Genomic DNA, 18,030 nt, shown 5'->3' with positions numbered 1-18,030 from the left:
TTTGACCAGAATTAATTAAAGTGTTTTCTAATGTGTTTTCTTAGCCACTGGTGAACCAAGTAGTGCCATTAATTAAACAAAACAACCATCTATTTCTTTATTCCTCACAATAACTTTTTGTCAGATCCCCTTCTTAAAAAAATGAATAAGCCATGAATTATCCAAAGACCATGATAGCTAGGACAATTCCCACAATCCTGGGATTCAAGCTCCACAATAGCTATTTGCTAAATAAAACACACAACCAAACTGTTTGCAGTGTTAGAAGTCACATTGGAAGCTTATTGAAAAAGATCTTTTGAGAAGTTAATAATCTTCCTGAACAAGGACACTTGGAACAGGCAGCAGATATGCAAAATGATTTTATCTAATAAAAATTAATTTAAGAACACAAGGAATTTATTGATTTGGTTCCATTATTACCTACAGTTCTGTACAGTATATTATAACCATATAAAGAAAAGCTGAACAAGAGGTATGAAGGCTTTGCTGATGAGTAGTGATGACTTTTTTTGTTGCTAATTTTTCGTGGCAAATTATTTGTAGCCAAATAAAGTAGAGTCTATGGGCAAGTTTTTTTCTCACTCCAAAAAGTAGAGTCTATGGGCAAGTTTTTTTCTCACTCCAAATGAATTGAAGTGAATAGGCATTTTTTTCTCACTCCAAATGCATTAAACTCACTTAATGGAAGTCGGAAAGATAAAGAAACAATAGACCCGCATCTGGAGATGGAAAGAAAATAGTAAGCTTTTGTTTTCGTCATTGGATGCTAAACAAAGTGCCAAAGTGCAATTGTCTATTGCATTAAAGTTAATGGGTGTTTTTTGTGAAGTTTTTTCTCACTCTTACTGATGAGACCTTCCAGTTTAAAGTTCTACTCAAACAATAACAAGAGCCAACAACTTCAGGGTTTGCCAGTATTGAGTTCTCTGGTCATTTCCCTTTAGCCACAGCAAGGCAATGAAGCCATAAAGGTTTATATAGGATAGGATAACCAAAATGTCATTACAGGGTCTATTCCTTTGTATATATTTATGCAAATCTGGATTGGCCTGTAACTCAACAATAACTCACAAGAAAGCTCAGTGCTAACCAGTGACTTCAAAAACTGGTAAGTGAAAAAATAAATAGTAAGTAGCAGGCATAGTTGCACGAGTGTAGAAATTCGTTTTGCCTTAAACAATCTTGTTATGGTATACGGTAATTTTTTATTTTTTTATATAATATTAATGGGACAATTAATGAACAGAAGAATGAAAAAAACTCAGCAAAGGGAATGACAATTTTAAATGACAAAAAAAGGTCTGGACAAGTCAGTTGGCATGAGAAACAGTATGAGTTAACAGAATATAGAATCACAGAGGGACAGAATCAACACATTATATTAACATTTAGTTTATTTATGGTAATGAAAAGATCCCTTCAAGTGAGGTGGTTGCAACAATTAAATAAATTGAGGTAGAATAATAAAACTCACAAAGTTTGCACCAGGTCTAGCAACCCACAGCAAACAATAAGCAGGTAGCATTTACTGGCTGAAATGAACATTTGGTTGCTTTGGCTTACCAGAACCAATAAACAATTTTTAGAGGAGGCATCCAATGTTGATCATAGTGGAAAACAAGGTTAACTTACAAATATTAATGGGGAGTCCAGGTGCTCAAGCCCCAGACCTTCAGCTTGGGGAGGCAATTAGCACACTTGTACTTGGTAGTAGGCTGACACAAACCAAAATTCACTCCAATACTTGATTTAAAGTAATTTATTTAACAAAAAAAAAATCTCAAAAATGTAGCCTTACGCTTTTCATGCCTTGGGGGCAATTAGTCATAAATTACCAGAACCAATGCAAACTTTTTGACTTTTTGTTACAAATTCCTTATGAATACCTACTAATACAGTAGAAGATTTCAGTACTGACTGAGGATAAGAATACCTTGGCCTATCCATCCTCTGAACAGAAGAGAAATCATCTAACATCTGCACCAATGCTTTATTGTACTTCTCAGAACAGTTTTACATCTGTACTGCCTGTATATTCAAGCTCTAACAGTAACCTGTTTGGTTGATTTCTGTATTATAAGAGCCTTCTTGAAGTTGTACAGGCTGCATGCTTTGTGTCTCTTCTTCATGTCTAGAATATTCCAGCTGAAAACACAGTGCTCACTTCTAATGTTAAAAAACAATATTTTTGACCTTGTATATATCTGCATTTTGTATGTAGAGTATAAAGTGATTTGTTCTACGGGATACCCCAAGGAGAAGTAGAGGGGGTGAAAACTGTCAGCTGCGCAACATGATGAGCTTTGTGATAGATGCCAGTGGAGACCACAGAACAAAGCTCCACCAAGAGGGAATAAAATCTTACAATAAGCAGACAACTCCCTCAGTCAGTGTCACATCACAGGATTTGTTTTATTTGTAATTCCTTGTGTTATCTAGAGTAGGGAGTGAAATATTTAGCAGATGTTTGATTTTAGCGCTGCATTCAAAGCAGAATCTAATGCACACAGGTACTTGTGGGATAAGCACTTTGCATTTCTAGAAAATACCTAAAGGGATGTTGTATGTGACCCTAGATCTTTTTTTATATGGAATTTCCCCACTGGGTTTGTATATTTTGCCTTGGTTTAATGATGGTCTTAATAACTTATCAAAAGGCCCAAATGAATTAATGCATGTTACATTGTTTAAGAAACAAGTTTCTGCTTTTAAATGGTCACAATCTTCAAATTAACATGACCTGCAGACCTTCTATAGTTAGAAGTTATAGTGCACAAAACCGTCAGCTTTTCAGTGATTTTGAAATACGTGGTAATTATTTTGAGGATATGATCCCTACTTTTTAGTGCCTTAGTTCTCAATTATACAGCACTGCAGAAGATTTTCGATGATATTCAAGTCGGGGGCCTGCGATGGCCATTCCAGAATAATGACTGTGGCTTGAGTGCAGAAAGGGCTTCTTTCTCATCACCCTGCCATACAGATGTTCTTTGTGCAAATTGCCATGAATTGCAGAACGATGTACAGATACACCATCTGCAGCAAGATGTTTTTGCAGGTCTTTGGAGGTGATCTTTGGGTTGTCTGTAACCATTCTCCCAATCCTCCGCATATGCCGCTCCTGTATTTTTCTTGGCTTGCCTGACCTGGGTTTTACAGCAACTGTGCCTGTGGCCTTCCATTTCCTGATTACATTCCTTACAGTTGGAACTGACAGTTTAAACCTCTGAGATAGCTTTTTGTAGCCTTCATCTAAACCATGATACTCAACAATATTTGTTTTAAGATCATTTGAGAGTTGCTTTGAGGATCCCATGCCATCACTCTTCAGAGGAGAGTCAAACAGAAGCACAACTTGCAATTGGCCACCTTAAGTACTTTTTTTCATGATTGGACATACCTGCCTATGAAGTTGAAGGCTTAACAAGCTTATCCAACCAATTTGGTGTTGCCATAATCAGTATTGAGCAGTTACATGCATTCAAATTATCAAAATTACAAGGGTACCCAAAGCCAGTTTTTCACATTTGATTTAATTCAATACAACTGAATAATGCTTCACTAAAAATTTTTGTTCAGAAAACACCCCAGTACTGAGATGTTCCTGGGAAATGAAAGACATACCACTGTTATCTTTTTTGTTGAAAGTGGAGTAAATTATTATGCAGGCTGAGAGGGTTTCGCAAACTTTTTCATATGACTGTATACATACATTTGTGTTAATAACAATAGTTAAAAATTTTAACTATATTTCATGTCCCAGAAGTGGAGAGCACATGTGTCATAAACCAAATGCATAATCAATACCAGCAGCACACTGAAATGTTTAAGTGCAGCAGAAGTTTATTTAGCACCAAAACATACAAGAAAGGCAATATTCCAGGCCCTCTATCAACCACTTAGTAAGCCAGCAATATCTGATGTTGCTAATGGAACATTTAAGCCTTTAAGCATGAATTCCCTCTGATCCAGATTTCTTCAGACTTTTTGCACTTAGGCCCCCAAATTTGGCGAAACTTTGCTTAGGCTGCCCCTTAGCTTATACCATGGTCATGTTTATATGAAAACATGGCCATGGCCAACATTCTCCTCTCTTTTCCAGGAATTTCCAGTATAGTTATTTGGCTCACACCAATTAAATCTCAAAATGGTTGGGCTTCAGGCTATTTGCCCCTTTTCGCTGTACTGCACCCCCTTCCCACACATATACACATATATATATATATAAACCTGTAATCAAATCTTCTTAATTTATTGAGACCTATATTTGTTCAATATAAGTAATATTGGGTGTACCAAACTGAAATCAGGGTGTTCCTACATGGAAATGGTAAGTTAACATTTCAGAATTATCAACATACTCCGTATACAGAAATATAACTTGCAAAAATATGAGAAGAAGAAGTTTACAGGAATTAGAAGTTCTGGTCTATGTTCTTCCAAAATAACTGTTATCCTCAAATATTTTCCTTGAAAGAACGTTAACCATTCAGGATATAAAGATTATCAGCTTGACATCTTCACAAGCCGCTGATGCTAATTGCACCCTGTGCATGGCTGATCCTATTCCCCCCCAAGCTCCTGTACTGCTGTTTGTGGCCTTTGATCCTGTTAGTCATACAATGCGCTCTGGTAACACTACTTACACCAGTGACAAGTTTTCTTACCATTAGTGCCGTCAGTTGGTTTTTCATGCAGGTTTTTTTTATTTCTTCTTTAGCTATTTTTAAGGTCAAGTAGAGTTTAACTACTCTTGGCATGCTGAAAGTGCAGTAATAAATGCCAAATGAAAAGAGATCTTGATTTGCCTATAATGGAATTTAAAACTGAATTGTTTTAAAAATAAGCAGAATATGTTTTTACTAGGAAGAGCCAGACAATTACAGAGCAAGAATTTAATATGTAAAAGTATTCCACTGGACAGTTTGCTTGTTACGATATGCCTTCAATAGGCAGAACATGAAAACATAAACACTTTTGGGTAGCTTCGATAACACCTTGAAATTCACTATATAAAGCCTTTCTTCACTGTTGAGTATGACTATTATTATTATATATTTTGAGTATTTCTATCAGTTTAAATACTCAAAACACTTTGTTTACCCTCTATTATATATACATTTATGAAAAATGTTTTGTTTTATAACTTACATCCTGTTAGATGTTTAAGAAATGCATTTATTTTTCTCTATTAAACACATGTAAAGATGGCCCAATAATAATTACCCTATTCCTTGCCTTAATCTGTTCAACTGCTGTTTATCTTGTAAAATTCTAATAAGCATCAGCCTGTCTATAGAGTACATGAGAAGGGACAGTCCAGCATATCCAGAGACATAACCATGTATTATATATTGGTGCAGCAAGGGTTCTCGTGCCCTATGTATGCAGCTCATTAACAAATTCTTTGCTCATTAATGTGGCTTGTAGTTTTCAGCTTCATTATTATTATTTTTTATTTATATAGCACTAGCATATTTCACAGTGCTTTAAAGACATTATACATCATTCACATGATTCCCATTCTACATTTGACACTGAAAGGGTATAATAATCTCAGTTCAACAAGGGTAAAAGCACAATCCTGTCTTACACTTTTTTGATAATATATGTCAGTTACTGGCTGTCTGCCGTATCTTAGATTTCTTGCAACTAGGTATGCACTGCGCCTCTAATTGTAGTGCTTAGCCAACTGCTGAAACCACTGCATTAAGATTAAGCCTTGGAATACTTATTTGCATTTTGATATTTGACAGTAATTGGCCAACATAATTTCAGCTTATTTGAATTCCTGCATTAAGAACTCCACCTGAAAACAGTTTCTTGGATAATAGAAAAAAAGTTCTTCTTTCAACTTTCTATTAAACATTTAGGGGGTTATTTATTAAGGCTCAAGTTGTGTTTTCCAAGAAAATTCGAGTTTTCAAGGTTATTTTTACTGGTCATAAATCCCATTTTCGGGTTTAAATTTTTTTTTTTTTGAGATTTATTATACCCTGACTCTGGAAATAGCTTGAATCCAAAAATAGACCATCTAAAACCTGTCGAGGTCATGTAAAAGTCAATGGGAGGTTTCCTGAACCATTTGGAGATGTTAATAGCCTGCATGATGAAGTTTTTTCAGAGGGTTTTGTCTGAAAACTTGAACAATTTGAGTAATTCGAGTTTTTTCCCGCAAAAAATTTGAGTTTTCTGGTTAACAACTTTTTTTTTCTTAAATTAGAAACCATTCCAGTTGTGAGTTTATTTGAGTTAATTCGAGGTATAAAGAAGTCTAAAATTCAACCTTTTGATAAATAACTCCCTAAAGATATTTGTTTTTAAAGTTATTTGTAAAAGTAGCTTTTCTTTTCCCTTTCTCTTCTCTTAAAAATAATGCAGCAAAATTTACTTCTCCAGATCAATTAACTAGAGGTGCAGAGAATATAAACCAGCAGATATGTCAAAAGTTTAATGTACACTGAAAAGTTACACAATGGATCAAAATACTAAGGATGGTTGTGTGGCTTTGCATGCAAATCCCAATGGCAGCTTAGCTAAGACCAACACGGCAAGGTGAGTTAGTTGCACTTTCAAAGAAAAAAAGAAATAACGAAATGCTTACCTTTCAATACCTGCATTAGAATGAAGATATAATAGGCCTTTAATTCAATTATTCAATATGGTAAGCATATGTTTCCTTAGCATTTGCACACAACAGGTGACCATGAACAGTTACAATGAGAAATATCATATATATATATATATATATATATATATATATATATATATATATATATAAATATATATATATATATATATATATATATATATTATCCAGAAAGCTCCAAATTACTGAAAGATCCTCTCCCATAGACTTTTATCCAAATAATCCAAATTTTACTTTTTATCTGTTATAATAAAACATGTCTTCTGTTCTGACTTTGAGCTGTTTGGTGCATATTATATTACTAATTATTACTTGGATGATTCCCAGAGATGGAATAAGTCAAGTGTAATGGAATGAATCACTCAAGCAACCATTAAGGCCAAATCAATACACATCAAAATCTTTATTTTTATGATTCTTCTTGGGCAGAAATGAGGTTGTGCTTTGAGAGTACAATCATGAAACCAGTATGAAAATGGATTTGTGAGGGTATTGCTTCTTTAATTCTTGGGGTGCTTGATGTGTGTTGAATTAATATCATAGGCACTGTGTTGTTTTAAACCTATTTTATATATTGGTTTTAATCTCATAGAATTGTATTTGTAACTTGCTACACATCACAACAGTATTTCTATAATAGAACAGGAAGTAGAAAGAACCCCAACTAACACAAGGACCAACCAGTGATACATTTAAGAAGCAGTTACCAGCTCCAGCCTGACTGCATGCTTCTTTCCACATCTCAGATGGTTTTTCTGGGTTAGAACAAATGTACCAAGTTATCTACAAAGCAAACTGACCACCTGCAATGTAAATAGATTGCACAATATTCACCTATAGGCTCGCATACAATATCATAGTCAGGCCCTTCGGTTGAAAATTATTGTCCCACCCTATCACTTTTGTGGCTGAAATCTGAAGCTAACACATGTGCTATTGTTTGATGAAACAAATGACATTTACACAATAAAATCAGTATTATTGTTTCCACATAATATTTACGGTACCAAAGTGCAAAGAGCTCATGTTTACGCAACTACCTTTTAATAAATGCAATTGCAGTCGTAAATTACACTTCCATTCTATTTTCTCTGGCTACAACTCAGAGTGTAGAGTTGTTGGGACTGACTGTGTTGGACACAAAGATGTCTAAATACTTTCTATTATTTGTTTTAATATTCTTGCCCACTCTTATTCATCAGTGATCAGTCTCTCATTTAAAAGTTAATTTTAAGGTGAACAACCTCTTTAAAATTTGTAACTGTATTGTATTTACTGCATTGGCTCTTCCCTCTGTCTATACCATTAATGTAATGCAAATATACAGTACTATGTATATAAGTAAAGAATATGAATTATAGGTGTACATACATACAGGTGAGTGAGCAAGCAAAATAAAACAAAGGCTTATACTTTAATCTTTTCTAGCTGGTTTGGAGAAGCAATAATTCTCATATCTATACACTTCCTATATACATTTTTGTTCTCAACCAAAGAAAAATTACAGGTATGGGACCTGTTATCTAGAATGAGCAGGACCTGGGATTTTCCAAATAAAGGATCTTTTCTTAATTTGGATCTCCATACTGTGTCTACTTATATATTAGTTTGGATCAAGTTCAAGAAAAAAAAGAAATACTTTTAAAAATTTGAATTATTTTCTTATAATGGAGTATATTGGAGATGGCCTTTACATAATTCAGAGCTTTCTGGATAATGGATAATGGGTTTCTCAACAAGGGTGCCTAGCCCTAGGACCCAATGGCCTAGGGGTAGGCTGGAATCCGGGCCTGCCCCAAGGTTCTGCAGTATTTTACAACACCAATTTGTAAATATGCAAATGACAGCTCACTCCTTTTGAAAAGTGAAATACATAGTAGAATTGATTATAAACACCCAATAGATTATTGATAAAATAGGGAAAGCACCATAACTCTAACAATTAGCTAATAAACATTTCTACTTTTATAATCACTGCACATAGGCATGAAGTTTTTTCTATTCCTACACTTTGATTTAATTTGTAGCAACACTGGGCGTATGATATCTGCTTGTTACGTACCTTGTTTTATTCATAGCTATTTTACAGAGCATATATTTATACTTTACATACACTTAAATGTTAATGTTAATTACGGTTGCTTAACAAACTAAAAGGGGCTAGTAAAAAGAAGTAGTTCATTTAAATTACGAGATACAAAAAAAAACTTAATTAAACAAAGACTTAAAAAAACATCAACAAACAATCAGTGTGCAATTAAACAATAATGACATGATTAGCTGTGTCCTGGAGAGTAGCATATTGTAGAGATCAGTTACTCAATCAATGTTTTAAGCCATATTGAAAAGCTGAAATCACGGACCTTTCAACGTGAGCTGATTACTTTGCCAACAGTAGGGGGGTCCCGTGTGGCCCCCTCTGATACTGTTTGGGAAATTGCTGGTGATTAAGTCAAAGACGGACTTTCCAGAACCAAGTATCAATATATGTATTCCATATCTCAATGATTATAATGGTAGTTGCTCGATGTGCTAAAAAATAAGAAAACCTGTAAAACTTCTAATAATGTGTGTTTTTCGGACAATTACTAGCGAAAAAAACCCCAAAAACCTCTAATAGTCTGAATGGTTAAAAAAGGTCCAATTTGATCAGCACAGATCCCCTTGACTTCTATAGAAAATTGACTGTTGATCCAGATACTAAACTTCTGTATGAAGATTATTGCTGGCAGCATTCCCCAGTGTATTATGGCAACCCTCTGTTGCTGGAGAGAGAGTCCACTGTCTCACCCCAGGCTTAGGGCTGGGCAAGTGTATATTGTTTTATTGCATATCATTTAGTGTGACAGATTTCAAATGCATGACAGCATTCAGTGTACAGTGGGTACAGGGAGCATATGTTTTGAGTAAAATGTGGCATTAATGTTTCTACATTTGATTCTCTATTTAATATTACCTATTTAGATCTGGGAAAATGGCTGTACAGTGATTTAGTGTGTACATTATTTTATAGTTAAAACATTTTTGACTGCAACATTGTCACAAAAGCTTGCACTGTAGCTGTAGTGTTCATCATATCCAGTTTATGGTAGTGGTTATGTCTCAGTTTCATTGGACTTGCCCAACAAGTCACGGACCTGAAGTAGCGATCAAATCTCTGCTGAGGTTTACTTTGACATCTGACTATTCCATTGTATGCCTCTCTAACTAAACTGCAGAAACATCTGTTTTCATTGGGATTTGTTTTTCTATTTTTGCATTCATTCCAGCTTCACCGTTAAAAGGGTAGTAAACCTTACTGCCGGCATGTAGTCCAGCAACATCAGGGCTGTATTCTTAAAGCAATATTGCACATTAGATCTTTTCCAAAACTTTTCCCCAAATCTCCACAGCCAGCAACTGCATTAAAATGCAAAAAAATCCTCTAATGAGAATACCAGTTGAACTGTATCAATGTGTCTCCATGTTCTTTTCAACTGGAGTTGGAAGCTTAAAGCACAGGTTACAAGCACCAAACAGTCTGTTTGATTCTAGTGTAATATAATGAAGAAAAGAAAATTCCATCATTATCTCTATATGTAAGATAACAGCAAGATGCCTGACATGGAGCTGGGAATCAGCATTCTCATTGGTCAGGTCTTTTGCATTTATAATGATGTTTTTGAAAAGTAGAATTCTCTCCGGTTAATTTTCTTGCTAATTATGTTTTTCGACAACTTCTATAGAAAACTAGGGGATGTTGTGGGACGGCATTGTGGCTTGATTGATAACCCCTTTAAGTTTGTTGCTCTAGATTGAAAGATGTTACTTCCAACCTGTGCTAACTGCTGTCTCAAGCTTGCAGATGCTAATAGCTGTTTGTATTGTTATCCAAAGTTCTAAAAGTGTTCACGTTACTCGTAAAAATAATAGGTATTGATACTGTACAGTATGTGGAAGCTAAGGGAAGAACAGGCTATGTTTGCTACACAAATACTTGAAGTTATTGAGGGTACTGTAACTAAACTCCTCTATGAGAAGATGGTGGTTTCCATTTTCACTTACTTATAGAAGGGAATATTTGTTGATAGGGAATGCAGGGCTATCAGGGTTTACTGTCAAAGATCTATATATTATTTTATAACTACAGTTAGGTATCAGTTCAGGTAGAATTATGGATTCAAGTTTTTTGTCATTATATTTATTCTTACCGTTTTGTTGCCTTATGTATACACCATGGGATTTTGCCCTTTGGACGCTGCAATATGTTTTCTATAGCCATGATGCTAAAATGTCTATGCATTTGCATACAGAGTAACACATTGCTACAGAATGAGTATCCTTAAAAAGTAATCTAATTTTCAAAGTAACATCTCTGTAGATAATGAATAGGAGCAAGGCTATATTGGATTAAACTCTTATATGCTGTAGCACGCCATAAATTACAATCGCAATATTCGCTAAATACAAAGCGTAAATCAATTCAGCCTGGCATAATAGGTATTAGACTCATGTACTTAAATTGTGATTGCGCTTCCTATTCAAGCCCATAGCATATATCATTACACACTTTTCCAGCCAGTAATTACATTACCAGTTGCTTTTTGGGAATGAGGGTACAGAGAGCATAATTATGAAGAAGTGATTTTCTAGGCTTTTTGTACGGTGACATTTACTTGGATAGTTCTGTAGAAATTATACAGAGTATTGGGAGTTATTTCTCTTGTTGTTAAACTAGACCTTTAACAGAGGATGTCAAGATCTAGGTCATGGTTTGAATATGGTCTACCTATAAATGATTGGGATTGAGTGCAACATGCTGTATAATGCAGTCTTAAGAGAAGAGGACCATGTTGCCTGTAATAATATTGATATAACACTTGCACACCTTATTCTTAGGCAGATTCTTGTAGTGCTGGAGGACTGTGACATCCTGCATGGGGCCTCCCTCATTTGGTTGAAATAATACACGGCAACTAGTCTGTGTGGGCCTTTAAACTCTCATACATAAGCTGCAAAGATGCTACTGGCACGAGGCAGTTGTGTAGGGGTGCTTAAGGAATTACAAACAAACACATTCTGTACAATTCATTTGTACACAACACAGAACTTGGCAATAGGGAAGCATGTATTTAAAACTTCCCCTGGGTCCTGGGCTACTTCCATAATATCTGCCTGACCCTCAGCTTGAAGCCACCGACTGCTTCTCTTTTTATGCGAATAAGGTAAAATGAATGAAGCTACAGTCTTGCTGTAATGCAACAATGGTTTGACTTGTGTGAGATCTTACTGTGAATAATGTCTTAAGCTGGCCATAGATGTAAAGATCTTTAAAATATCTTTTCATTATCGTCAGACCACGATTATCTCAAAACGATCGTTTAAATGTACGATTTGTCCATCAACTAAAAAGATCATTTCAGGCGATATTGCCGGGAAAACTGAAGGGTAGCTGCCTGCTTGGCCCTGCAAACATAGATAGATTGCACTGGGACCGATAATTTTTTTTTAACCTGGCCGATCAATTTTCTGACAGATGGACGAAAAACCGTAATATGTACGATCGTTCGAATCCCACTAACTTCACGATAATTTGACGGATTGGTCGGATTTCGCTAAAATCAGTCGTTCACCAAAGAAAAATCTTTGGATATATGGGGACCTTTAGCAATGAAAGCTGATTTTTCACTATTTTCAAAGATATATTCAGTATTCTGTAAACTACTACTAATAAGAAAAGTTTTTCTTAATGCAAAATCTGCACCTTATATGTGCTGATTTTTACCAAATGCTAATGGGTTGTTTATAGGCTGCAGATTGCTTTTGGGCATCTAGCTTAACTAGACTTTTTCACTACTTTGCCTAGCTGTAAACCCAGTCACTCTTATAATTTAAAGCAACAATTCTTAATTAGATTTTGTCCCCATGCTGATTAGAGCAGGTCCCCATGATCCCCTTAATACAGTTCTGCATTAGACAATATTAATTTAAAGGAGGTAAGAATTACATTCTATAAAAAATCTCTACTTGGGTCCCATGATGGAATTACAGGGGCTCATTTACTAAGTGCAGGGTGCAAAATGCAAAAAAATTAAAGGGTGAAGTCCGCCATGCTTTTTGCAAGTTGCAACCTGCGGTTTGGTTAGTTCACCCTATGCAAACACCTTTGCTTGGTTCAGCAGTATTTTGTTCATGAGGGGTGAAGGAAAGGAGGACACATTGGTGTCCCCTCCTGTCTGATTGACATACAAGTTAGGGCAGGGGAGCACCTTTGTGGCCATAGAGCAGTCCAGAAACAGTAAGCGGAGATAGCCAGAGATCTTAATATCAGTAACTGGTGAAATCAGCTTCATTTGCTTACCCCATGTCCCCAGTTCTTGAATAATCAATGTAAGGAGAGCTAAATACCTGAATATTGATCATTTTTAATAGGAGCTTAGATGTTCTTAAGTTGCTATCCTAAATATTCTGATGGCAGCCCTGACCATCTCCCTGTTACACAATAAAGCATTGGTTAGAACAGTTTGTATGAGAAGATGTGAAATAAACCATATACGGTATATGTTTTATAGATGTATGACACTTTACTCTTAGAATAAATTTTTACTATGCCCGTGTTGCATCTATGGTTAATTGGGTTAACAGCAATTCTGGACAAGGACAGGACATGTTGGGGTAGTTTTATATCAGTGAGTATGCTTGGCTGGCTTATATATATATCCCTTTGTAAAATGTATAATGAAGCAATAGAATTCTTAATGAATCAGATGAAAATTAAGTGTAGGACTGGCCAGATATGGGATGACTTTGACGTAGTTGGCCAGCTTAAATATATTGCAATATATGGACAAACAATCCCTGTTTTGTTTAAAGGGTAAGGCATTTTTCAGTAGCAGTATGCACAAAATGTCTGTCTTAAATATATTGATAATGGGTTGAGTGCAGAGGAATCTTGTATTTTTCCATATATATATATATACACATATCAGCCCTAAGGTTACTCTGTTCAAAGGAAGGAATCCTCAGTTGTGGAGTCCAGTTTGTCCAGTTAGTTATATTAGGTATGCACTGAATCCAGGATTCTGTTCGGGATTCGGCCAGGATTCGGCCTTTTTCAGCAGGATTCGGATTTGGCCGAATCCTTCTGCCCAGCCAAACTGAATCCGAATCCTAATTTGCATATGCAAATTAGGGTCGGAGAGGGAAATCACGTGACTTTACGTCACAAAACAAGGAAGTAAAAGATGTTTTCCCCTTCCCACCTCTAATTTGCATATGCAAATTTTGATTCGGTTCGGTATTCGGCCGAATCCTTCATGAAGGCTGAATCCAAAATAGTGGATTCGGTGTATTCCTATATTATATTGAACTGTATGTGATGGCAAACACTGCATTTTCACTGCCTGAAATAGAAGTAGAGCTGTTTATGAATGTGTTAGAGTTTTAAGGATTACCCAGTTCTGCTGTAATCCTAATTTGTATTTGGCCTGTAGTTATAAACATCCTGATAGCCTGTGTTATTCAGTCTGATTTTACTATTCAATGGCAGTTGAGTCAGACGAAAGTAATGTGCTTGCACATCGCAAAGGTAGACGGCGATTTAAGTGAGTGCTGAGCAGATCTATCTCATAATGATGTTGGACATTTAATCAGTATACTCAGTAATACAGAGAGACTACACATTGTTTTCTTGAACAGTTCCACCTTGCACGCCCAAGGGCTTTATTCTTTTCTATCAATCAATGCTGCATAAGTAAAATGACTTGAATGACCTATTTCAGGAACCTGCCTTTAAAGTATTTAGTGAACAAAAAATGTACTTTTAGCTTATGTTACTTTTCTTTGTTGCAAAATGAAGCTGATGGAATCCAGATGATTAAGGATACTGTGAGATCACCTTGGAAGACATATTCCTAATAAATTATACTGGACCACAGAAATCCTAGATGGTGCTGGTGGAGAGACCAGACAGACTTAGTTGTTTCCTTGATGGCCTTATGTATTTATGCAAAACAACATAGAAGTCAGGGGGGTAAAAATAAATAAGTGGTTATTTACAGCTCTTAGGTATGACACTAGTAGAGTGTCAATGAAGTTATTATGTGGGAATATATTTGGGGTTCTGCATGAAATGTATGTACCCCAAATATATGTCTACCATGAACTGGTAGAAATGAGAGCACCATGGCATATAATCTTGTCGTTTTCAATAAATTAAGTGTTTAACAAATATTACAATAATTTGGCATAAGAACTATATTCATTTTGGATTAGGTTTTTTTGCGATGACCAATGATTTCAGTAATATGCCTGATGTTAAAAACATTTTATGCTATGCTAAAGTCTTGGGCTATTTGCTAAAAGATGAAACAATACACTTTTTTGTGTTATTTAAATTGCAACGGAAAGGGAAAGTATTTTCCTTTTTTATTGGGCGTATTTACAACTTATTGAGTGGCTTGTGTCTGCCACCAAAGACAGTCACAATAGAGGACGTTCACTTCACATCCCAAACTAATAAACACATAGGGTGGAAGAAAGGCACACTGTACTCTTCATATCATGAATTTGAACATTTTACAACAACAGAAGAATAATCATGATAACTAGATGCACCTTTTGTCGGGTAAAGTAGGGGGGAAGTATGAAATTGTCACTTCCCAGCATGGATAGTTGAGATCAGGACATGTATGGGACATCTGCTCAAAACATGACTGTCCATGATCTAACACAATGACAGTTGCGCCATACTTGAGATGATTCCAATTACCCACAATGGTAAGGGATTGAAGACAAGTCCATGCATTTTGTCACCCCTGTTTTCCTAGAGGAAACTCTAAGCTACTAAACACTGAAACTGGCAAAACATGATAGGCTCAAACCATTGATTGTGATGAACACTGTTTTGTAGTTTGCTTCTATTTTTCCTCATTTAGGGGAAATTGTTCCATTGTTTATTATAACAATAAATAGAGAATGGTACCATTTTAGACAACCTTGTAGCTTCCCCTTCATGTGTACTGTACGCAGAACAGGGTTCTGGTTTCTCAGGGAGCCTTCAGAGGCAATAACTGTTTAGGTTTATATTTGTTTCCAGTCATTTCATGTTAAAATAGCAAAACATATTACACGCTGTTCTTCATACAAAGCAAATTTACAGATTTACTCACAAGCCAAATAGACATCTTTTTACTGTGGTAAGTGGTCATTTACACGGTAGGGCTTGGCAAGAACTCAGTAGCTGTTAGTCAGTAAAGCCACAGTATATCTGGGCTTCCAGATGTATTCACTGACATATTACTCTTCATCACAAAAGTTGATTTGAAGATATAAATATTGTATTGCTTGACTACGCTGGAAGTGGAGCTGGCACAAATTGGGTTATAGGAAAAAGATAAATGCTACATATAAATATATACATTTTTTTTTAGATTTGTTTTACGCTATAGATTCAAATTTGAAAGCAGGGATTATGAGCATCTTATGGCTGGTTGAAAAAATATGAGCATCTGACAGGTGAGGATAACACTGTTAGCTCTGCCCCAATCACTGAAAGCAATCCGTCTTTCAGCAAGAGAGAACTATAAAAAGTATGAGATACAGCTTTTATTTGCTAGCAGAGCCCTTGGTGACTTTAAAGTGCATTGTATACCAAAGATAGCAGCTTAACTGAACAAGTATAGAAATAAAAGTATTCCCCACATTGCAGATTTCAATTAGAAGACGGTGTAACACAGTAGGAGACGTTATTGTTCCAAAGCCTTTTCTAAAAGGTTCACAATTGACCCTTATGACTGTATTAAGAAGTGCTGATCTGGACGTTATTCTCAGTTTGGGAGCAATATCATAGACAGACATCATTTTAGAAAAAAATGGAAGCCCATTTATTGGGTTCCCAAGTATCATGCATTTATCAAGCTGTTGTACATGTAGCGATATACACTGTTGATAATGTATTATTGTTCTGAAGGTGCTAAGCTTTCTGATCAGCAACAAATGGGTAAAGCCCCCCGCAATAATTAGAAGTATGACACATTTCTATTTACCTTATACCCATGTCATGTATAATTTAGCTATAATATCAAATGGAATTGGAAACAAAATGGGTTATATTCACTTGTATTCAACATGTGTCTGATATATATATATAGGGCTTCTCCTTATAAACAAACTTGGGTAAAAAGTGCATATATATATGTATAGATATATATATATATATCTAATTTTACTTGTATTTTTAGCTCATTATTTTTCCTTGCAGTTAGTTCATGGGAAGGCAATTTAAAAATGTAAATAAAATATGGTTAATTCTTACATTGGAGATGTTGACATTGGCTCCAATCTCTCCCTCCCTCTCTACAGTGTATACAGTATACAGTATAATTCTACAGCAGCCTAGACAGCCCATTATACATTGACATTATCTTTACTCTCTTGTGAAAGTTTTGCCAGTCTGAAATGCATGTATGGCAGTCTAGGTTACTGTAGTACAGTATGTGCAGTTAACATCTGAAACATGCAGAGACTTTATAGGATCACTTGGATAGGACTGAGATGAGATGAGATAGGACTTTCCAAGGCAAACTATTCATAGACCTTTGCCTCCTTGATTATAATGCATCTTCCTAGTGACTATACCGATTTACAAAGTGTTGGTGCCTGAGAAGAGTCAAATGGCAAAATATCTGTTTGCAGTACTGGATTGCAATGAGAATAAACATGGACTTTATTTTATTTTGTTAACATTCCATTTTACATTATATATCCACAGCTCCCGACCAGGAAGACCTCCGAAACGTTCACTAGGAGTTGGAATTCAAGAAAATGCACGTCTACTGACTCACGGAGTTCCAGGTCTTTTATCACCAGGACTAATATCTCCCACAGGTAAGGAAACTCTTTTTTTTTACCATCCACATGCACTGACCCACAGAACATTATCTACATAGTAATATTTATGTGGTTGCAGTTTAAGAAAGAAATGTAATTATCCAAATATAGATAAATCAGCTGCTAAAGATAATAGTTTCAAAAAAGAGATAGGATGTCTTAACAAAAAAAGAAAAAACTAAGCTGCTAAACACAATATAATTCATTGGGTTATGGTGACAATGGGAGATCCCTCTAAAGAATGTTGCTGCATAGTTAACGTATATACTCGAGTATAAGCCGAGTTTTTCAGCCCCCAAAATATGCTGAAAAACTCTACCTCGGCTTATACTCGGGTCAAGCGCAAAAACGGTCGCCGGCATCTAAGAATAGTCGCCAGCGCCCAAGAATAGTCCCTGCGTCCAAGAATAGTCACTGGCGTCCAAGAATAGTCTCCAAGAATATTGGGTTGAAAAAAGACAAATATATGTCAAGTTCAACCCTTTTAAGAGAACAAGTGCATATGCATA

The 18,030-nt window shown here is 35.7% G+C and overlaps 1 protein-coding gene across 2 annotated transcripts in view; it reads left to right on the top strand.

Moving 5' to 3' along the window:
• The window catches only part of dach2.L (dachshund family transcription factor 2 L homeolog), a 332,937-nt gene that overhangs the window by 164,727 nt on the left and 150,180 nt on the right, over positions 1–18,030 (top strand). For both annotated transcript variants that reach the window (XM_018229136.2, NM_001095278.1), the window contains 1 exon segment: positions 17,403–17,518. In XM_018229136.2, the coding sequence (XP_018084625.1) occupies positions 17,403–17,518 (116 nt within the window).

Source organism: Xenopus laevis, chromosome 8L (genome assembly GCF_017654675.1).
Source record: "Xenopus laevis strain J_2021 chromosome 8L, Xenopus_laevis_v10.1, whole genome shotgun sequence".
Classification (NCBI taxonomy): domain Eukaryota; kingdom Metazoa; phylum Chordata; class Amphibia; order Anura; family Pipidae; genus Xenopus; species Xenopus laevis.
Note: the sequence above shows the minus strand (reverse complement) of the source record. Positions and strands in the feature narration are given on the sequence as shown.